The 23,750-nt window shown below is 41.9% G+C and overlaps 1 protein-coding gene across 4 annotated transcripts in view; it reads left to right on the top strand.

Moving 5' to 3' along the window:
• The window catches only part of PIK3C2B (phosphatidylinositol-4-phosphate 3-kinase catalytic subunit type 2 beta), a 115,513-nt gene that overhangs the window by 59,603 nt on the left and 32,160 nt on the right, over positions 1-23,750 (top strand). For all 4 annotated transcript variants that reach the window (XM_078391903.1, XM_078391902.1, XM_072997325.2 and 1 more), the window contains 4 exons: positions 2,954-3,076; positions 10,177-10,344; positions 11,506-11,617; positions 17,582-17,724. In XM_078391903.1, coding sequence (XP_078248029.1) covers positions 2,954-3,076; positions 10,177-10,344; positions 11,506-11,617; positions 17,582-17,724 — 546 coding nt within the window. The remainder of the gene's footprint in view (positions 1-2,953; positions 3,077-10,176; positions 10,345-11,505; positions 11,618-17,581; positions 17,725-23,750) is intronic.

Genomic DNA, 23,750 nt, shown 5'->3' on the forward strand with positions numbered 1-23,750 from the left:
CTGTTTGTAAATCAAAACAAGTAGATCAAAACATCAAAATGTGTGTGTGTGTGTGTGTGTGTGTGTGTACATATACATACATCCCAGCTCTGTCTTATGATCAGTGCTATATAAATACATTTATATTTGCTCTGCTGTTGTGATTAATTTTTTTAAATAGTGGTATTTCCATAGACAAATTTATTCATCACCACTAGTTTTTGCCATAATATCAGGTAAGTGTATTCCAGTCTTAAATTAATCTAACAACCTTCAACTCCTCTCATGTTTGAGGCTCACTTCAAAGGCCTTCACCAGGCCTTTGAAGTGATGAAGGATGATTATTGCCGCTTTACAGGAGATTGGAAAGTTATTTTTAAAATAGCTGTTAGTTAGTTAATAACAAGTTACTGTTACATCTCAAAGAGCATAAAGAGGGTACCTTGTTACCATTACAATTATATTTCTAAGTATAATGCTTTGCTTTTCTCGTTAGCCAAAGGCTAACTGGCAAGAGCTGGCGGAAATTGAGTCCAACAACATCTGGAGGGCTGCACATTCCATATCCCCGGGCCAAATCAATGTTTAAATCTGAATTACTGGGATTGTGATACTAACGGCCTGTGATCTGAGGAGACCATGTCACACCTATCACCTTAGCCTGAGACTGACGTCTTCTTCAGATCATGGGTCACCTCTGGATTTTATCCCCTGATAGAGCTGGCAAACTCAGGCTACTGGATGTTTAAAGAAAATAGCCTAACCTTTGATATGCTAAAGAATTATCTTCTGAAAGAACTCTGCTTGCTAGCAGGTTGATGTTGGAGGACTAGAGGAAGTCTGTGTGAAGATGTTTGCTGAGAACTCAAGCAGTGCAGAGTTCTCTCCCTGCTTGGTGGTGTTCCTGGAGGTTCCCTGGAATGCTCTGGCAGCAGCGTCCATTGGTTCAGGCACCCGGCCTCTCTGGCTCAGTCCTGAAGACAGTGACAGCTGGGCTTATGCCCTTCCAACCAATGGCAGTTAGTGGAAGGGAATTGCTTAATGGATATAGAGGACAATAAGAAGTCTGGGCCGGGAGGGAGCATTCCTTTGTAAACTGCCTCTGCTTGTGTGTTTGTGTTTCACTGAAGGCAAAGTCTGGGAGGTAGTCATTGATAATCCACATCCATCCCGACAGCAGGAACATGCAAGGGGGGGGGCAATGTTTTTGGGGACGTGATGGCAACATTAGCTGCCAGCCCTCCAGGGACCTCTTGCCTTTGTCTCTTCTTTAATGTATTCCATTGAGTGAGTGACTCTGAACAAAGGCAGTAGCCTGGGAAATCCAGGCCTGTCCTGACCTTTGTGGCCCTGTAGCCCTCCCTACCTCATCGCTTGGCACCTGTCACATGGGCAGGCCTTCTGACAGAGCGCCATGTGATGGCATTCTAAGTGGCGTATGTCGATCCAGCTGGCTGGGAAGAAACAGGGGGAGCATCTTAGCTCCAAAAAGATAGCAATCTGAGGAAAATGCCCTGTGTTGGCGTGGGAGAGAGAGAGAGAGAGAGTGTAAATCTGTGGGAGAATGGCCTCCTTTTAGTCCCTCCTTTGATCAATAGGATGAACTGGAAGTAGTTTGAGGTCTGCCTGAAAAGAAGAGATTCTGGGATCATTCAGCTCAGCTGTAAATTGTATCAAAAGTGAATTTAACTGGGGCTAAAAATGATTCTGGACTGAAATGACAGCCATGCCTGAGGAGTTGGTTTCAAAGAGGAAGGTGGCTCTGTACAAAGCCTCACCATTATATAATATCAGGAATCTAGTGAATTGTGGGAGTTGTAGGCTTGACACCTTTGCGGAGCATCAATCTGAGGGAGACTGCTCAAGAATTTCTGGGTGGCAGGGATGACCTGAAAAAACTTCTAAGACATCTGTCTTTCAAAAAAGCAGATGTGGAAAAGGAGACTGTAGTTTCTTCAAACATATTCATGGTATGTGTAAATAAAGGTGATTGGTTTTCAAGAGCATGTTAGTCTCAAGATTTGGGGCTGTTCTCATAATCTTTCCACTGGGCATATCATATACCTTTACAGAGCAGGAAAAGAGTTTTTTCAGGCTTGGCAGAGCAAGCCAGATTCAACGGCAAGAATAAGCAGCCTGATGACCTCTAGATATTTTGGATTATAGCTCCTACTGTCTCTAACCATTAGCCACAGTGGCTAAGATGGATAGGCATTGTTGTACAAAACTGATATAGAAGGTATTTGTTTGCTCTTGTTGTGTGGTAAAATGTGCATATTTATGACCATTATTAGTACTGATACTGTTACAACTAATCATTTTTGCTGTTATTATTGCACTATCTATGCATGCGGCATTTTGAAAGAATAAGGGTACAGTTTTTGCCCCAAGTAGTTTTTTTTAAAAAAAAAACACAAATGGGACAATGGGGAGGGTACAAATATATTTATGTATGTAAAGTGTCATTCTTTCCATCCCAGAGGTTCAATAATAACGTACAAGGGTTGAAATGGAAATATTAAATCTCCCGTTAAAACTCTGTTTAACCAATTGAAACCGAGCAAATACTACCTCACACAACCCCCCAAACCATATCCAGACAGAGCAACTACAGGTCAGGATCCCTCTGGTTGTACAGACAAGCTTTGTCCATATTATACAGCCAGATCTGACCATCTGGGGCTTGCCTGTCATTCATTCAGTCCCCTTGGGGTATGGGGGTGGACTTGAAAAGAGCTTTTCCAGGCTTGGGATTAGAACAGATTTTCAGCAGTGAATCAGCTGCTGGGTATGAAATAAATCAAGTCAAGGTATTCCTTTCATGTGTTCTTCCCATTTGCTACGAGATTGGTCACAGGCGTCTTCTGTTCTCTGCTTGCAGTATCTTTGAGATCAAGACCTTTCTTTTTTGTCCTGTGAGGTAACAAGTATTTTCCCATCTCACTTTACTACTTCCTCCTTCCCTCCCCACCAGCTATGAAGACTTCTACCTCTCCTGCTCACTCAGTCATGGTGGCAAGGAGCTCTGCAGCCCCCTACAGACCCGAAAAACTCATGTGTACAAGTACCTCTTCCATCTCATCATCTGGGACCAACAGTAAGACATATCCCTGCTTATTCCCTTTATCTTTATAGAATCTTGTTTACTGTGAAGCCTGGGGAAATGATATATATATTTTAATGCGGAACTAGAAACATTACTTTTATACTACAGCTTCCAGAATTCCCAAACTGGGCATGACCACTAACTTTACTATCTGGAGTAATTTGATATTTGTAGTCCAAAATGTAACAATTCCAACCTTTGATTTAATGAAAGATGGTCTACTAATTATGAAAAACAAAATTTCACCAAAGATGCAATAACTTAGTACTATATGTCTTGGTTTGTTTGCAGAAATTCACAACTTTTATTCCCAGCATCTCCAAGTAGCAAAACTGTTGCTGCCATCACACTGACTGAGGTGGTTGGTAGTTTCAGGTAACATGTCTAGAGGTGGCAGTAAGGTGTGGCTGAAGAGAGCTGACTGCCAAGTGGCCTGACCAGCACCTCCTAAACCATTTTGCTGATTTCAGTTAAAGTACTAGATGGTACTAGATGCTGGCTGGATAGCTTAGTGGTTTACATACCTGACTGTGGAGCCAGAGGTTGGGAGTTTGATTCCCCATTGTGCCTCTTATGAGTAAAGCCAGCCTGTCTGGCCTTGGGCAAATTGTACAGTCCCAGGGCAACCCCAGAAGGGAATGGTAAACCACTTATATGTATTCTCTACCCAGAAAACCCTGGAAAGGGCTGCAGTTAGTGAGAATTGACTTTATGGTACACTATTATTGTTCATTGACACTGTTCTGTCACTTATATTGAAGAAAAATTCAAGTACCAGTCCAGTTATTGTTTTTAACTGGTATCAGGTTGGACACTATCTTTGACTTTGGCTCAACTAACAAAATATCTTAGGTTGCCCCTTCTGCTTTTCAATAACATACGTGTTATAATCTGGCCCAAACAAGGTAGCCATAAAAGGAAGAAGTATCGCTCAAAAGCATGCAACATCAAGTGTCAGTAAAGAAGGGCTATGATTTCATGAGTTTTGTATATTATGTGTAGTTTGCCTCTGGCATTTTATGCAGGAACCACATGTTCTGTATTCTTACTGTGTGCCTCCTGGTGAATATTGTAAAGTTTGAAGAAGAGACAGATGCATCTGTAAAGACAACAAAGGAACATGTGGCAGCAAAGAAGCATGGCTGCCTGGAGCTTCCTGGCGCACATCCATTGTTTGTTGGCAAACTTGAGTCTTCCCTTCAATCTTTATGGAAGGTTCAGATTGTGGGAATGTGACAAGCTTGTCTGCTGTGCAAAGAGTGACTCATCCCTAACTACTTTTGTGACTACAGAAAAGCCCTGTATACCCACAAGCACCCTTCCTCCAGGAGTCTGAATTTGAGAACCTGACAAAATAACTTCCGACTGGGTTGGATTGCAGAAGAGATTTCTTCTCCCTCCTCCCCTCTCCACCTTGTTCGGTTCCATTTGGTGTACATAGAGACTGTAGCGCTGAGAGAAAAGGGAAAAGAGAACGTGATCCCAAAATAGCCTGGGGAGGAGGAAGACTGCTGCCCTCTCCTGAGTTCCAGTTACGTCTGGCATTTTTACTAGGGCGACATAGAAAGGCTAGAGGGACACGGGATAATTTTAGAAGTCGTCTGCCTCACAGAAGGATGGCTGGAACTTACAGCAAAGCAGCATGGAGAGTATTATCTAAACTCTTTGTGGTGTAGAACCCTCTGTTCAGTGAGTGAAGATGGGTCAAAGCCCAGGGTGGGGCAGTCGGAACGAGGAATCCACCATGGAGCTGTTTCTACCAGCCTATAGCTAGCACCAAGAAGTACATTCAGTTATGGGACATCTATTGAGAATCCTTGAACTGTCTCTGTGTTGATATGAAGCTATATTCATCAGACACACACCCCAGCAGTACTAATATTCCAGGATCGACATAGGGTCCCGTTGGCTGCACTTCATCTTAAAGTGGCTGTATAGAAAGGGAAACATCTGATAGACAAGGTTAGTGTGTGTGTGTGTGTTTTCCCTTTCTTCCTATCATCTAGCTGGGAACACTCCAGATGGACATTTGGGACATGACACAGTTGCCTTCCCCCTTGTAATCAGAGATGTCCTTAAGGAGCCTTATCTCAGTCTGGCCTCACTGGAGTTTACCCCTATGCGTCTAATACTGCAGCTCAGCCATAGAAAGGAAACAGTACCTTAATATTAATAAATATAAATACAGATTAATAAGGTATTTCAGAATGGGTGTCAAGTACCATTTTCTCTGCTTCAAGTAACCCTTGTCTCAACTATTAGAGAGAAGAGCTTCTAGAAAATAAATTTTCTAAATCTCTTTAAAGAAAATATAATTCTTTTTTTTTTTTTACTGAACTGCTTCTTCTGTATAGTCCCTGATCATTTTTCTCCTCTAATTTTCCCTTCTGTCTCTCTGAGCTTTTAGAAGGGAGGTCTTTCTTTCTTTCTTTCTTTCTTTCTTTCTTTCTTTCTTTCTTTCTTTCTTTCTTTCTTTCTTTCTTTCTTTCTTTCTTTCTTTCTTTCTTTCTTTCTTTCTTTCTTTCTTCCTTCCTTCCTTCCTTCCTTCCTTCCTTCCTTCCTTCCTTCCTTCCTTCCTTCCTTCCTTCCTTCCTTCCTTCCTTCCTTCCTTCCTTCCTTCCTTCCTTCCTTCCTTCCTTCCTTCCTTCCTTCCTTCCTTCCTTCCTTCCTTCCTTCCTTCCTTCCTTCCTTCCTTCCTTCCTTCCTTCCTTCCTTCCTTCCTTCCTTCTTCCTTCCTTCCTTCCTTCCTTCCTTCCTTCCTTCCTTCCTTCCTTCCTTCCTTCCTTCCTTCCTTCCTTCCTTCCTTCCTTCCTTCCTTCCTTCCTTCCTTCCTTCCTTCCTTCCTTCCTTCCTTCCTTCCTTCCTTCCTTCCTTCCTTCCTTCCTTCCTTCCTTCCTTCCTTCCTTCCTTCCTTCCTTCCTTCCTTCCTTCCTTCCTTCCTTCCTTCCTTCCTTCCTTCCTTCCTTCCTTCCTTCCTTCCTTCCTTCCTTCCTTCCTTCCTTCCTCTCCTTCCTTCCTTCCTTCCTTCCTTCCTTCCTTCCTTCCTTCCTTCCTTCCTTCCTTCCTTCCTTCCTTCCTTCCTTCCTTCCTTCCTTTCTTTCTTTCTTTCTTTCTTTCTTTCTTTCTTTCTAAAAGAAAGAAAGAAAGACCTCCCTTCTAAAAGCTCAGAGAGACAGAAGGGAAAATTAGAGGGAAAAAATGATCAGGGACTATACAGAAGAAGCAGTTCAGTAAAAAAAAGAATTATATTTTCCTTAAAGAGATTTAGAAAATTTATATATGTATGCATATTTATACAGACATATATAAATGTATACATACATATATACATACACATATATGTATGGAGGATCAGACTCCTTTCTCCTGCCAGGAGCAATATCAGTCAAAGGCTTCAGCCTCAAGCTGTGCAAAATTTCTCCCTTTCCATTGCTGTGCAGCAAGAGTTCAGATATTATACTGAGCAGTGATAGTCTTTCATTGTGACCTATTTCTCTTCTGGCGGCTGCTACAGGCTAAAGCTTTTCCAGAAATCCACTCACTTCAGCAAATGAAGAAACTTTCTCGTGTTTGGGGGATGGGGCAGCATATGTCCCTGGACGTGTATTCTAGTTGTTTTCCTTTTAAATTCTTTTGCGAGGAAAGAAATGGAATGTGCTGCTAGAGGTTGAACATCATTGTGACTTTTCTGACCAGGGAGGTTACAGCTCTAACTAATGACACCAAGCTGCATCCAATTTTCTAGCCAATAAGTTCTTTACCTTTCTGACTTTCTTTTCTCCTTTAGTTTTCCTTGAATTATCAACTGTAACCACCTTGTTCTGTCTACTTCTCATTACATGACCAAAATATCCTAGCTGTTATATGTTTTATATTTTCTTGCTTTATAATAATTCCCTTTAGTATTTTTTCTTATTGGTCACTCTCTTGATCGCCATCTTAGCATCCTGTGCTAAGTTTGCATTTCAAATGCTTTCAAGTAGCACTAGTGGGAGATAAATTAGGAGTGGAGAGGGAAGCAGAGGACAATAACTTGTTGCAATCTAAGTTTGTAGAGGATAACCAGTTTCTGGTTTGAGGGAGGAACTTAACATGTCATGCTCTCTAATGGGCCTCTCCTACTTTAGCCTCTGATTTAATATCTAACAATGGCACTGTTGTTGTTGGGTACCATCAGGTCACCTCCGACTTATGGTGACCCTGTGAATGAACAATCTCCAACATGTCCTGTCCTCAACAGCCCTGCTCAGTTCTTGTAACTTCAAGCCCAGGACTAGCTAGGGAGTCAATCTATCTCCTATTTAGTCTTCCTTTTTCCCTGCTGCCTTCTACCTTTCCCAGCATTGTTGTATTTTCCAGAGGGAATATAACTCCATTTTCTGCTTCCATTTATGTAGTCTATTTGATTTTATGATTTAATATATTGACCATCTTGTTATAGCCATGTTTACAACCAACTCTTTGACTGCTTGAAGTCTATCCAGCGATCTATTTGCAACAGATTGTTGGCTTCGCAGAACTCTACAAGTTGTTTCTCCTACTTCATTTCTGTCGCCTGCTTTGTTCTCCATTTTTGTGTTCTAGTCATTTGATCATAAATGCCTCAGTATTAGTCTTGCTGAGGTACTAGAGTCTAGAGCCTGCTCAACAATGAGCAGTTAACACCTAGGCCTGGTATAGGACTGCTGGATAGCTTAGTGGTTTAGGTCTCTGGCTCCCAGAGGCTGGGAGTTCAATTCCCCCCTGTACCTCCTTGACAGGGGCTGGACTCAATGATCCATAGGGTACCTTTGAGAATTGCATTTCTAAAGTAATAGCTATACAGTGGATTTAAACATGTTCACTTGTTATATTCTTTCACAGGAGTCCTTAAGAATTTTCATTGTTTTCTCTAGAAAACACCCCTCAGAATTCTTGGAGAAAAATCATGACGTTAAACATGAATTGAACTGTATGATGTTTGGAATACATTTTTTTGAAGTAACTCCCGTCAAAATCCAGACACACAGTGTCCCAGTCATGCCACATGACTGCTTTATTATACATGGATTAACTGAGGTCTTATGCTTTCAAAACCAAAGTAGTAGGGATCAGTACTGATAGGTTCAAAGTAGTCATGCCTATAGCCATAGAATTAAAGGAATGAAAACTGGTTGTATTCTGGTAGGAAATTGAGGTTAAATGCCATTGGTACATGTGTTCTTGTTCTTGTAGGTGTATGGATCCAATTCTGGATAATAGTAATTGTGCTTGCTGCAAATTTGAATGCTTTTCATTTCTTGTAATTGGATGTTAAATACTAAAGACGAAAAAGGAAGGGCAGTAGAGTTTGTGAACATAGACACAGCACTCATACAAGATATTATCTATGTGCAAACTGCAATAGAAATAAGGGCAACACACACACACACACACACACACACACACACTATTGCTGGCTTTGACTTTTTTATCTGCAGCAATTTGAATAGTGTTTTTGCCTGCCTGACCATTTGTTTCATTCTACAAAAGGCATCATTTTAGGTGGTTTTATGGTGACATGGTTGGGATATGGTCTTTTGGGACAGCAGGAACATCTACCCTATGATCCTTCTTCCTTGTTGCTCAATAGCATTTTTGTGTACTTTTTAAGAGTTAAATCTAACATAGATCACTTTATCACTGCATTGCTACAGTAGTTTAGCACTTGTAACTTCTATGTACGCAGCCAAAAAAAGAGAAGATAAAGAAACCAATATAAAATTGAAATAACTCTGTCGAACTCCAGCAGACTACAGTATTTCCATGAAATGTGTGTATGTTTTTGTATGTGTATGGAGAACTTTGGAAAGCTTTCTCTTTTTCCCTTCCACTATGCAACCCTTTAAACAGTTCCAGTGACTTAACTGCAGACTAGAGATGGGCATGAACTAGAAAACTGGCGGTTTGTGATGATTCGTTATTAACCACAAATCACCATGAGCTCCCAGAAAAACAAACTAGCGTGCAGTTCATTTTTCCAGTTCATGTCTGAAGGGGGGGGCCTACCTGCTCCTGCCCTCCGCCTCCACTTCTGCCTCCTCTACCACCTGCTAACCCCCTTCCCACTGACCCCACTGTCTCTTTATCTGCTCCTGCCGCCACCTCCTCCAGCTCCCCTGCAGCTGCTGCCGCCATCCTCAGAGGCAGGGAAGCCACACCTCTGCCTCTGCACATGCATCCTGCCTATCTCTTGGGTGGCAGGAACATGCTCAGAGGCAGCATCCCAGCTTCTAGCAGCTGGCCGCTGCCTCTGATCATGCTCCCACCACCCAGCTGAATCGTGGGCACATGCGCAGGGCATCACCTGGCTCTGGGCAGGGAAGCTGGGCCTGCTGCCTCTCAGCATGGTGGCAGCAGGAGCAGGTAGGGAGACAGTGGGGGCAGGCGGGCATCCTGTTTTGCTGGAGCAAAATGAAGCACTGATTGGGGGGAAAGGTTTGGTGTTTCGTTTTGCTTTGGCAAAACAGGGTCCCCAAACCAAGTCAGGAACTAAATCACAAACCAGCCTCGTTCATTGGTTTTTCTGGTTTGGGTTCATGCTTATCTCTATGACACACTATAAAAGGAAAACGGGGGATCAGCAGGAGGGGTGGTATCAAAGGAGGAAGAGGGGCTGTGGGTATGGATTGAACCACATTGGATAGAGGAGCCAGTGTGGCACTGAAACTACCTGGGGTCTTCATGCGGTCATCTAAACTGAATGCAGTCACAAAAGAGACTACAAATCAAGTTGATGAAAAGCCAAATACGTCCAATTCAACTGGCCAGTGCAGCCACACCCTAGATCTTACTGTGAGTCACCTTGAGTTTCATTTTTGGTGAGAAAGACAAAAGACAGATCCAGTAAGTAAAGAGTGGCTCTTGGCATTCCCTTTCAACATTTGCTCCACACCAGTGAAATACAAATCACAGTTACTTGTGTTATGGGGTCTGCTATGAATAGCAAGCGAGATAATTCCTTTAAAAAACTTTCTTGGGATGATGACTTTAAAGGAGCATGAGTATTCAGAATGCTATAGCATGAATAGCAGGAAGCTGATTTCTGATTGATTCACTGTAACTTCTTCCAGGATCTGTTTCCCAATCCAAGTTAATTGCCTACCACGAGAGACTCTTCTGACGGCCACGCTCTATGCTATTCCAGTCCCTCCTCCAGGGAGCTCTTCAGAGGCAAACAAGCAGCGGCGTGTCCCGGAGGCTTTGGGCTGGGTCACCACCCCACTCTTCAACTTTCGGCAGTACGTGTGCCTGCTCCTTTTGCTTCTGTGTGGGAGAATAAAGAGCTCAGCAGAGAATAAACAATGTAGCCTTCCAGGACATCTGTTTGGGATAAATTCCAGTGGTGTAGCTCTGTCATTTTGTTACAGCAGAGGAAAATGAGTATTGTTGCACCCTAAACACTAACAGATTTATTGTGGCATACACTTTTATGGCATGCACTACAACCCATTTTGTAGGATGCACTCTTCCTAGCACTCCTTAGTTGACAGAGTGCTGCATCTACACATATGCTGCTGCTGCCGCAGGGGAGAAGTTAGATAGGACAACAAAATGGCCACGAAATGTAGGAATTATACTCTCACATTTCTGTGCAGAGTTTACATGAGTTAAGTGCTATTCCCATAATACATGATAACATGGTTTTTCTAGCTTTGCTATGCCAGTTTAATGCCTGCAGTGGGAGTTCATGTCTTGGGGTCAATCAAGTCCTCTTGAGTAGAATCAAACTTTAATGGGATCATAGGCTGCTATTGGATACTTGCTTGAACAGGGCCAAATTCATTTCTTAGGCCTAATTGGAATAGACTCATTGAACAAATGGGACTTGTTAAGTCCACAAATAAACAAGTCCCATTGGTTCAGAGAGTGTATTCTAACTGGCATTAACCATTGGATTTTTCCAAATCTGTTTGCCCTGATTGAAAAAGGTGGAAAGCAGGCCAGGATAGACTCTAGTGTAATTATATGCATAATATCATGTGCTGTTGGAAGTGGCCTTCTTCACAGTGTAAAATAAGATGCCAGGAGGAGCAAAACAGGGTTTATATACGTTCATTTTCCTTTAGATTTTGCCCATGGCTTGATTATGTAGGTAGGTGAAGAACTATTCTTAACAGTCAAGTTTCCATAGCCTTGGATGATTGTTCTGTCTTCCTTGCAGCCTTTTTAGGTTTCTGAGCATTTGATCAATATAGTTTTGATTTGCCAGCCTCAGACACACTGTCAGGTTATTGTTAATGAGCTGAGTATGGTAACAGAAAACAATTCCAATGTTCTGCAGGTTATTTGCTTTGATAATTGGATTCTGCTGGTACTGATTTTATACACTAGGTATTGTTCTTGCTACTATGAAAGTCTATATCTGACATTAATGTCTGCTTCCATAATTTCTTATGCAGCATTCTTACCTGTGGACGGAAACTGCTGGGTTTGTGGCCAGCAACTCAAGGCCCCTCTAGTGCAAGATCGAGTGCTCCCAACTTCAACCAGCCTGACAGTGTTATCCTGCAGGTGAGTGTCCTGCTTGGGTTCAACTATTTGAGGCCCATTGGGCAGAAAGATGATCACTAAGGTGTCCAGTGCTTGACACTACAAGTTGTCAAACGCAGGTAACACAACTGGAACTTTCATTGTTTGGTTATTGATACTTGGGATCCAGTAAGTAATCTCTAAAAGTTTTCAATTAAGCTAGAGTTGAGGAACTGCTGGTTCACCAAAAAATGTTAAGTGGGGGCATGTCCTGTACTTAATGGCTGTGGCTTGAGAATCCAAGAGCTCTCTCTCTGAAACTACATGAGGCAGCAAAACAAAACAAACACCTAAAACTCATTGATATGTAAGTGACTTTAAAAAATGTTAAGCAATGCCACCATCATTTCTTACCATTGACTGTTCATTGACTGGGGTGATGGAAGTTGTCGTCCAACAGCATCTGGAGGGCCACAAGTTCCCACATCAATTTGTGGACTTCTCTAAGGAAGAGAAATACAATTGGTGCTTCATCAAGACCTGAAGAGAGCAAATATCTTTCTTGATGGCCAAAAGAATATTAAGTTTGCTGACTTTGGCACGGCCAGAATTCTTCAATATGACTCCAGTTTTACAAAAACATTTGTTGGTGCACCATCCTACACGTCCCCAGAACAAATGAATCATATGAACCCTACAATGAAAAATCTGACATCTGGTCTCTAGGATGCCTGCTATACAAGTTGTGTGCATTATCACCTCCATTATCACCACAAGTTGTGTGCATTATTGCCTTTAATCGAAATTAAGAAAAGATAAGGGAAAGAATTCTGTGCCATTACTCAGGCCAACTGAATGAACTCATCACAAAGATGTTAAACGGAAAGGATTATTTTTGGCCTTCAGTTGAAGAAATTCTGCAGAACCCTTTGATAGTTGGCTTAATAATTAGTACTAGGGCCAGCTCCAGCCCATCAAGTCTACCTAATGGGGTAGGGGAGAGTGATAAATTTCCCTGCATAAAACATACTGATGGTGTACAGTACTGTAGTGGTTCACTTTTTTGGGGGATCTAGTAATTAGTATAGTAACTAGTATCTACTAACTAGAATGCTGACATTCGCTGGATTATGGAGAAAGGCAGAGAGTTCCAGAAAAACATCTACTTCTGCTTTATTGACTATGCAAAAGCCTTTGATTGTGTGGACCACAACAAACAAGTTCTTAAAGAAATGGAATGCCTGACCACTTAATTATCTCCTGAGAAACCTATATGTGGGACAGGAAGCAACAGTTCAAACTGGATATGGAACAACTGATTGGTTCAAAATTGGGAAAGGAGTACGACAAGGCTGTACATTGTCTCCCTGCTTATTTAACTTATATGCAGAATGCAGTACATCATGCGAAAGGCTGGACTGGAGAAATCCCAAGCCGGAATTAAGATTTTCGGAAAAAATATCAACAACCTCAGATATTCAGATGATACCAGTCTGATGGCAGAAAGTGAGGAGGAATTAAAAACCTCTTAATGAGGAGAGCACAAAATGGTCTGAAGGTCAACATCAGAAAAACTAAGATCATGGCCACTGGCCCCATCACCTCCTGGCAAATAGAAGGGGAAGATATGGAGGCAGTGACAGATTTTACTTTCTTGTGCTCCATGATCACTGCAGATGGTGACAGCAGCCACGAAATTAAAAGACACCTGCTTCTTGGGAGGAAAGCGATGACAAACCTAGACAGCATCTTAAAAAACAGAGACATCACCTTGCCGACAAAGGTCTGCATAGTCAAAGCTATGGTTTTTCCAGTAGCAATGTACGGAAGTGAGAGCTGGACCATAAAGAAGGCTGACCACTGAAGAATTGATGTTTTTGAATCATGGTGCTGGAGGAGACTCTTGAGAGTCCCCTGGACTGCAAAGAGAACAAACCTATCTATTTTGAAGGAAATCAAGCCTGAGTGCTCATTGGAAGGACAGATCTTGAAGCTGAGGCTCCAGTACTTTGGCCATCTCATGAGAAGACTCCCTGGAAAAGACCCTGATGTTGGGAAAGTGTGAAGGCAAGAGGAGAAGGGGATGACAGAGGATGAGATGGTTGGACAGTGTTACTGAAGCTACAAACATGAATTTGACCCAACTCCGGTAGGCAGTGGAAGACAGGAGGGCCTGGCGTGCTCTGGTCTATAGGATCATGAAGAGTCAGACACAACTTAATGACTAAACAACAAAGTAATTAGTCCATGTTTACGTAAATGGTTTTGATATAGGATCATGAAGAGTCAGACACAACTTAATGACTAAACAACAAAGTAATTAGTCCATGTTTACGTAAATGGTTTTGATAAATATTCTACCACAGTAGGGGAAGCAAGATACAGAGGTTGTTTTTTCTTCTTCTTCAGTAGTGACATTAGAAGACAATGCTTTGAGGATGCAGTAGTCTTACTAGTGTTCATTAATATATTGCTTTTTCTTTCTGTTCTTTTAAATGGGTACATAAGTGCTCCTCTTCAGGCTCCCTACAATAATGAAGGCTTAGCCAACCCCTTACATGCAAAACCAACATATGATTTTCATAAAATCCCTAAAATACAAGTTAATGCAGAAAAGAGAAGCATGTCATAACTGACATAAATCACATTTTCTAAGTAGTCTGTGGGAAAAGGAACAAATGTAATTTTCCAAGCAACAACACATTACAACTCACATCTTGGCAGAAATATGATTCCATCAGTCACAGATGCACTAGTTTTGTGAGTAACACCCCAAAATAACTATATGTGTTACTGTATATATGATTTGCACATGTACCAGCCCACTTGGAGAACAAAGATGAGGAATAAGTGAATGAAATTAATGAATAACAACAATCTGGGTGCCAAAAATAATTACTGTAATTGAAATTAAAGAATTTGTGATCCTCCATCTCCCAAAGACTTCCACATGACAAAAGGGACCTCTAGGAAGCTTCAGAAACTGAAATGGATGGGTGGTGGTGGGGGAGATAGGAAGCTTTAAATTAATTCAAATTAGTTAATTTATTATTTCCGGCACCCCAAGCTGATTACAGCAGAGGAAATGCGCCAGTGTGATTTTACTCATTGCCTCCTAGTGTGTCAACTTACGAATCTAAATTGATAATAATTCAGAAAATGTCTAACAAAGAAGGAAGACGCAGATTTGCATCATTTTCATGTGCTAGTTTAATACAGATACACATTCAGAAACTGAAGTGATTTGAATAGAATTACATGTCATTGTGGTGTGGAAGGCATTGCCTGGTGACCTAAGTATCTGTTGTCCAGGTGCCAATTATTGATGGGCAATTTCAAGGTACCTACATTTTCTTCTGATAGTCATTGTTCTTTAACTTGGACTGGAGAACCATTCAAACAATTGATGGTTCCTCTCACAGCCTTCCAGGTAGAGTACTGACCTCCATAAACTAAGAAGTATGATCTCTTGGTAGACCCTTGTTCACTACATATATTGCCAGTCTTTAAGATGCAATGGGACTTTTTGCTGTTGTGATTAATTGAAGGAAATGGTCATTCAAAGGAAAAAGAAGGTTCATTTAATTATCTCCAATTTCTAACATTTTTTTTTCTTTCAGTAGCACACACACTCTCTAGGCTTGGCATTCTAAAACTTGATTCTGTGTGAATAAGTGCTGTAAAATGAGTGTTCTTGTGATCCCCAACTCCCTGGTTGCAACACAAAATAAATAAGCTGCTTTTCTTTCTCTTGTTGTTCTATCCTCTCTGCCTCCCTCCAATCCCTACACAATCCTTTTTAGCTACAAAAATTGATGGCAAAATCCCAAGCCTCTGCTTTGGGTGTGGAAAGAAAGAATGGAAAGAGGGGGTGAAGTTTTTAAAGTGGAGACTTGGCAGAGGGAAAGAGAATATATCTGGGCTGCATTTCAGAATCTTTTTCTCTGGGTCATATTATGCATGCTTCTCCTATAGTACTGAACTGGAGCAAGAAGTGAGATTATTACTGAGCATCCAGCCCAGCCCTGCCTTAGCTCCAATGATTTCCATTCAGTCTTTTCCCTTCCTTTTGGCTGCAGTTCTCCAACCTGGTTACACAGAGTTGATTCCTTTGGCACACAACCAAGAGATCACTTTTCTTTTCCAAATCCATTTACAAGTTTTTAATTATTTTTTTAAAAAAAACAGTTATTGCTAACAATTCTCTTCATTCCTGCCACTGCAAATTGTGTACATTTGTGTGAAGAGTATGTTGCTAACAGATTTTTGTCGCATTTAACAATGGGTACAGTTCTGGCTTTTCAAAACTCAAGGATATGGAGCAGTCTTTCCTCTTGAAAGATTCGATGTTCTCTTAACCAATTTACAACTTCAGTCCCCAGAATAATATACACACCTCATATTTTCTGCTTAGTTGTCAGCCTTGCAGCAACACTGGAACACAAGGAAGAACATTATCCAGTTATTCCAGAGGGGTGTGGGGTTGAGAGAAAGTGATTTACGCAAAGCTGTGGAGTGAATTTAAGGGACAGATAAGATTTAAAGAAAGAACTTCTTGATTTTTAGTTCAGTCTCTGAGCTACTACACCATAGCAGCTCTTTGCAACATCTTGCCCAGGTTGATGGTCCCTTTTTAAAAAAAGTGATATTGTTATATTTCGTGGGGGTGTACACACACTATACCAACAGAGCATTTAGTTCTTCCACTATCTGTTTCAGGAAGAAGCCAAGGATGGTGCATGTCTCTAGAGATTCCTCGTGTATGTTGGCATACAAAACATGCAAGAGCCTGGGGCAAAAGGATTATATATATACTGTATATGCTCACCACCCAAAAGAATGATATCTAGCTTGGAGCCAATCCTGCTTCCCTGATAATTGCTAATCCATGCATTCCTTTCATATATATGATAATGTGGGTTACTGGGCCAGTGGTAGGTGCCAGATCCACAGGGAAAAGGGCTATTCTAGTTCTTCCACCCAGAGTCTAGGTTGAGAGCGGCTCACCATTACATAGCTGGCTTTGGAGATTTTTTGTGAAGAACGCGGTGAGTCACATCTGAGCACATGGTGTGGTGGAGCAGTTAAATGATTCATGCCCTGCTACTTCCCCAGTAACATAGGTGTGGCTAGGAGGTGATGTGATTTGGTCTTACGCCCTTGTTCAGTTTACACAGCTGCTCTTCTTGGTCTGTTTTGAGGGCTTTTCTACCCAGAAAGCAGCCCTGGGATACTGGCGGTGTATGGGACAGAGAGTAGCTTAATTTTACAGCTCTCCTGACGTTTTCTATGGCTCCAAACACTGCTGTAATTTTCTTGCTTAAAGCATATTGAGCACTGAGGAGAACCTGCTGAACACTATAGATAAAAGCATGTGCACACTAAACAATAATGAATAACCTGATGTTCTAGGATAGGCTGGACATGCTCACTATTGTTGCCTACCTGCTACTTCCAAGAAAGAAGTGTGCAAAAGGAGATGGTATCATGTGCTCTTGGCCTTCTTTTACCAGAAGAGCCCAAGGAGACCCAGAGAAGTCAGTGCACCATTTAGTCTAGGTAAACAAGAAGGCCAGCATATTAGACTCTGTGGCACAGTAAATGCATGGCACTGCATACTGAGGCCCTTCTATGACTGTGTGCAGAAGGAGTACACTATATTGCTTTGGTTTTTTTTTTTTTAAAAAAATATGTCTACATAAATGCCTTTGTAATTTATTTGATGGATCAGGAGCTTTGCGTGTTGCACAGTATTTGGAAGAAAATGTAAAGTGGGCCACTAATGCCTCTGCTTCCCCAACTCTGTGCAATGTGTGCAATATTTGAATTAGCATGTGGTTACATCAATAGTAAGGTGCTAGGATACCTTTGTCAAAGGCTAAGACTCTTTGAAGCTAGTTTCATGAAGTGATGTGTGGATAAGGTACTACCAATACTTAACAGTCCTTTTAGGAAGACAGTAAATCTGTGTCTAAAAGGCCATTCTTCTCTCTTAATTTCCTGCAGATTGACTTCCCCAGCTCAGCATTTGAAGTCAAGTTTACCAGCCCATCACCAGCAGATTTCAGTCCCAAGTACAACTTCAGTTGCCTCTCTGAGGAGGACCAGCGGAAGCTGAAGGAGGTGATGCAGAAGGAATCACTCTATTGGTGAGAGGATGGAGAGCACACAGGCCTTTAGTTGTAACTGAGGTCCTTGTGAAAGCACTCAAAGGAGGAGACTCCTGTTCACTGACAAGTCCTGATGTAACTAAACTGAGCATCTCAAAGGGAGAACACTGGCCCAGAAACTGATCTGTCACTTAGAATGATGAAGTACAAGTAGACAACCTTTGCTCCTTCTAAGTGCATCTTTAGCACTTCTGTAGCGCTGTATCACTCTGTGGGCCATGTCTCTTGCTAGAGGTTATCAGGGCACAATATCAGATGTACTGGTGCCTAGATAGGATTTGGGCAGAGCTATGGGATATGAGCCCAGTGCATTTTGTAACATGGTTTTCAGGGTATATCTTTTCATTAAAAAAAATTCAACTAGAGTTAATATTGAAAACAGGCATAGAACTGTAAGGTGACTCAGAAGGTAGCTTCTTGTGCTGGGAGGCAGCATCCCATGAGCAAATAGTGCCCTCTGGCCAGTGTTCTCTTATTGTTGCATCATTCTGAATGAGCCATTGGTGTATTTGCTGAAGCAGATCTCAAAATTAATAGCGGACTATTCATAAACAGCTTTTTGTGTGTGATGATTTTTTTTACTGGTTTAGGATGGTTTAGTCTTTTCAAGGATGTCCCGAGTCCTAAGTAAAAAGCAAACAAAAAACCAAGTGTCTTAACATTGGCCTTCTGTTGTCTTTTGTGGTTGTTGAGACCTTTCCTCTTTCTGAGTGAATTAACTAAGTAAGCTAGTTAGATTACATTCATTAATATGTGTTTCAGCCCATCCAGAAATTATGGGACATCCTGAGGCCTGTGGACCATCTAGTCCATAACATCAACATTCAGAAACTTAACGTGAGTTGACCTGTAGGTTTGCTTGGTCTGTTTCTAGAGAAGAAGTGAGGGTGTGTCATCTCTTCATGAGCATTATTTGCTGATAGAGTTGGCCAGATTCCAAAAGACTTTTCTCAGAAAGTTATTGTACAAGGAAGTATTTCTTCAGTCTGTCTAATCCAAGAGACTAGCCAACCCTTTTCAGTCTTGTTGTCTTTTACCTATAAAATACAACGTCGACTGAATGTGTGGCCATCAGTGCCATTTCACCCAAGAATGTTACGTAGTCTTACTGGTGGACAGAGTCAAGTAGCCATGTAAACAGCAGGATCGTTGGCATGATGAAAATGTGACAAATGGTTAGCGATTAATGCACTGTTCCTTGGCTGAATCTAGTCATTCTTAGAATTGTCCCAATCGAGGCTAGTCATGATGTCTGAAATTTCTTTGATTTCAATGGATCTTTTCAAATTATAACTTGGTCTTGATCAACCCATTATATTTTTACTGTTAGGGAGGGTGAATCCATAATAATCATCCATAGGTAGGGTTTAGCATATTGTACATTGCTTCTGAATATGCTTTGCTGGTGGCCACATATTCTTTGGTTAGTGACTACCTGGGTAGGTACCACAACTCTTTATACCATCTCTCATGAGTAATCCTCTACCATGAGGTATAAGCACTACAAAGATGAGGGAACAATATATTAATATTGTGTAAGAGGCTGTGCAGAGCCCATGGAACCCAAAACCCAAATAGGTTTCTTCGGAGAAAGATGCTTGTGCTCCACAGTTAGCTTGAAGTGGAATTGAAAAGATTTTCCACACAAACATTTAATATAGCACAACAATCTTTACTCCTTGGCCACATTCTCCCTAAGATGGACTGAACTTACAAGCAAGGAGTATTTTAATTAGAGGCACAGGAAGCCCTCATAGCTTCTGTAAAGAAGCTGGTGCTGCAATTGGATTTTTAATTACCCTGACTCCCATAAAATCACCATGAGTAATAAGTAGAAAAAACACATGAAACACACCCAGTGAGACTGATGATGACATTGACTGGATGCTCCATGAAAACCAAGTGAACAAAGGGGAGCAATTGCGGAGATAAGACTTTGTCAGAAAGCAGTCACACTCTTGCCTCTCTTAGAGAGTCCAAGCGCACTAAGAGTCTAAGCATACTGTGTGCTTAGTGTTTAAACCTACTAAAATAGAAGGATCTCTTTTGGTTTATTAATAGTCTTGATAATCACTCTCAGAAAGAAGAATTATATGGCAAGCGGGTATGGTTGCCTCCATCAATTGGTTGGCCTGTGGTGCAGTGGTTAAAATGCTGTACTCCCAGGTAGCCGGCTCAAAGTTGACTCAGCCTTCTATACTTCCGAGGTCGGTAAAATGAGTACCCAGCTCACGGGGGGGGGGGCAATGTGTAGCCTGCGTAATTAACTTGTAAACCACCCAGAGAGTGCTCTAAGTCAGTGGTTCTTAACCTTGGGTTACTCAGGTGTTTTTGGACTGCAACTCCCAGAAGCCTTCACCACAGCTGTACTGGCTGAGGTTTCTGGGAGTTGCAGTTCAAAAACACCTGAGTAACCCAATGTTAAGAACCACTGCTTTAAGTAAACAAAAATATAGCAGCATACTTTGCTTTTTTGCCTTTTCCAATCCTATTTTTCATTCTAGAGCCTCCCCTGATTAATAATTTTTATTCACAGCTCTTTTAATTCTTATATAAACATAAATAGTTAGGAACGGGAAAACAAAGGGGGATAAAAGGGGGTCAAAAGTGGGGGAGGTGAAGGGCGGATTTGCAGACATTGCCTGTCTTTGGGTACAGTAGAAGTAAGTTCATATAGCAGACAGTCCCCAAAATGTGTTTCTCATACCACTCTGACCCCTTGTCACCCAGACCATTCTTTACCCTAGACAAGTAATATGATGGGATCAGATGGCAGCCTGTCCTCACCTCCTTCCTCTCTCTCTCTTGGCAGCAGTCTGGTTGGAAGCAAGAATGTTTTCTTCAGCTATTGCTCAGTGTTGTAAAGTGGGAGGCAGGGCTTTCCTGGCATTGTGGAGGAGGCAGTGCCATATCCTTTCCTGTCTGCTCCACTGGGGTGGGAAGTTCTCATGGGCAACGCTTTCACACTCCTTCATCTTTGTTCTGGTGTGAGTGAATGAATTTCCTGGGGTTGGTTCAAGGAAACCAGTGGAAACAAAGCTAGCCTTATTGTGTGATAGCCCCTCCTGGGTAGCTTTGCCAATGTTGATACGCCCAATCTCCCTCTTAGTCCGGTCACAATATAGCAGCCTGATCTTGATGGCCTTGGTTCTTAGCTATAGCTTTTCACAAAACCAACCCTGGTCTCCTTCCAACTCTTCTCTCCATTTGCATCATTCTCACACATAACCTTGCCAGCACGGCTCAGAAAAGCTTGGCTTGATTTAGGCTTCAGCCATGAGAAATTATTACCAGTTTTAGGGGTGTGCCAAGTAATAATAAGGGGTTGTCTTTCCCTCACTTTTCTCTCCCTGATATGTAGTGTTAGAAATGGCGTGGCTAGAAGACAAAGAAAAAACAACAACAGAAGGCAGATTTGCATAAAAGTGTCTGTATGCCAATTCATATTTAAAGATGAATATTTAGAAGTATTTACTGCAACTTAAAGAGTTTGACAGTACATCTCACTCTAATGAGGAAGCCTGGAACCAGCTGGTTGGTGTAGATGCTCAGTCTCCTGCTTAGGGGCTAACTGCTAATAGCAGCTTTATGGCCCCAGCTCCTTAGTATTTTGTCTCTTTCAAATTCTTTCCTTACTTCACTAGTGAAGTAGGAAGCAGTTAGGAGTGTTCATGCTGCACCAGTCCTGTTCAGACTGCTTTCCTTGCTATTTTGTTTTGTTTATTTGAGATATGAAGACAATTGTAGATATGCAAACATAATAAAAGTGGTGATATTGGCTTAAAAAAAATCTGTCCTTCATTCCAGAGGACAGTCATCAGTTTGAAGGAGAGGCAGGAATGTGTCTCTCAGAGATGAATTCCTAGTTCTGTGATCTCTTTGAATCTGTCTATAGATCAATGGTGGACAACATCCAGTGGTCCAGGGGCCCATTTTCTGCTCCCACTTCTGGACATCTACTTCTGCATTTTGTTTTTGTTCTGTGGGACATTTTGGAGCACTACGTGCAAAACCTTTGCTCCTGGTGGCTTCCAGTAGCACCATAAGCTGTTTTTGTTTGTTTGTTTATTTGTTTGTTTGTTTGTTTGGTTGGTTGGTTGGTTTTGCTAAATCAGGGAAGGGGCAGGGATCTGGGATGGCTTCAGAAAAAGCCCCAGATTTCCAGATGGTATCAAGTCAAATTAATTGTCTACTACGTGCCCCGAGGGAAGGCATCCATCTTTTCTAAGGCCCAGTCCATAAGACATGTTTTCAGAGTAAGTGAATTTGGGAGTCATATGAAGAAAAAACGTGTCTGGGAATATATAAAGCACATGTATCTAATTTCTGAGTACTAACTCAGGGTAAGGAGGAGGAGAGCTTCTAGGTCAGAAGGTATGACTTCTTAGCAGTATCTTCATGACTTCAGTTTCTTGGAATTAAGCACTACTGGTTTCCTTCTTTCTTTTGGTTGTTGCCAGACCTTTAACATAGTACAATATATTGTACTGAACATGCACACGAGGCAGGTTTGGAGGATGTATAGTCTCAGTCACCCTCTTCATACACATACTGGACAGTCATTGTTGTGGTGGAAGATGTTGACATGGAAGTAAGCAAGGAGATATAAGAAAGACCCGAAGGCCTTCATTATGTTCCAGTGGCTCCATTCAGCCAAAGTGCTCTTCCATCTCACCACCAGCTGCAGCTTCCATTCTTTTTCCTGCCCTTTGGGCAATTGAACGTTTGATCCCACTAGATTGGAGATGATCTTGCTTCTGTTTCCCTCATTAGCCACCTGATCCCATTGTCTTCGGAATGGGAAACTGACTGGGAATTGGAACACTCTGCGATGTTGTTCTATATTATAAATGGTGTGTGGATTCCCCCCACCCCACCCCCACCCTGTTATTTTGCTGCTCTCTGGTGGCTGCACAAGGCATTATCCTCTCTCTGGTGACCATGAGTGCTTCCATACATGTTTTCTATCCTGCAGTTGCCTACCTCAAACAGTTTACAGGGGTGTCAGCCACCAGTATCAAACATCTGTAACCTTCTGGTTCTGTGACTGCATTTTTATTACACTGGAGTTAATTCCCCTTCAGGGTTTACCATTCCAGCATCCATATCTTCTCTTGCCACAACCAGTTCATTAAAGGAAAACAAGTATGGTGCCGTTTGATTGATAGCACTAAGAGCCCTCGGCCTCCAAATCACCAATATGCCAAACACCCCAGATTTAAGCTATAGTCATGGGAGCATACAGCATTTGAGCAGTTGGCCCAGAGCCCCTTCTGCAGCTATTGCTATCATTGTTACTACTCTTGTTCTACTTGTATCGATATCTTAGTAATGCCTTGGCTGGTTAGGTAGCTCAATGGGTTAGGTATGATTCCCCCCTGTGGCCCCTGTGAGCAGAGCCAGCCTGTGTGACCTTGGGCAAGCTGCACAGTCCCAGGCTGTCCCAAGAAGAAGGGAATGGTAAAGCCACTTCTGAGTATTCTCTACCTGGGAAACCCTGAATTAACTTGATATTATATGATTATTATTTATTAATAGTTCCTTACATTTTCTAAGCGTTGTGTGAAGATAGAAAGAAAAAACAGGCCTTACTTGTAGGCTGGTAAACACAATAAAAGGAATGAAAAGAGGACAATAAGCAAAGTCAGGTTCTATGTCTTGCATTTACATCACTGCACTGGGAACATCTGATCTCAATGGGTAGGCTACCCTGCTTTGTGGTCAGCAGCAGGTAATGCATGGCCTTACCAAAGTTGCTAAAATCCAGCTCCCGGCACCTTAGGCCGCAGAGCCAACATTGAGGAATGGTAGGAATTGTAGTCCAGCAGCACCTCCCATAGTTACCCATCCCTGCTTTAAGCGTGTACTTCTCCCCTTCCACTTTTCTCTCAAGCAAACATCCTGTACAGAAATGTTTCCCACTCTTTCCCTGTATGCCTGTCTATTGCAGATTGATTGATTTGATTTGATTTACTGTATATACTGCCCCATTAATGCAAGCACTA

This window comes from Pogona vitticeps, chromosome 4 (assembly GCF_051106095.1).
Source record: "Pogona vitticeps strain Pit_001003342236 chromosome 4, PviZW2.1, whole genome shotgun sequence".
Classification (NCBI taxonomy): Eukaryota; Metazoa; Chordata; class Lepidosauria; order Squamata; family Agamidae; genus Pogona; species Pogona vitticeps.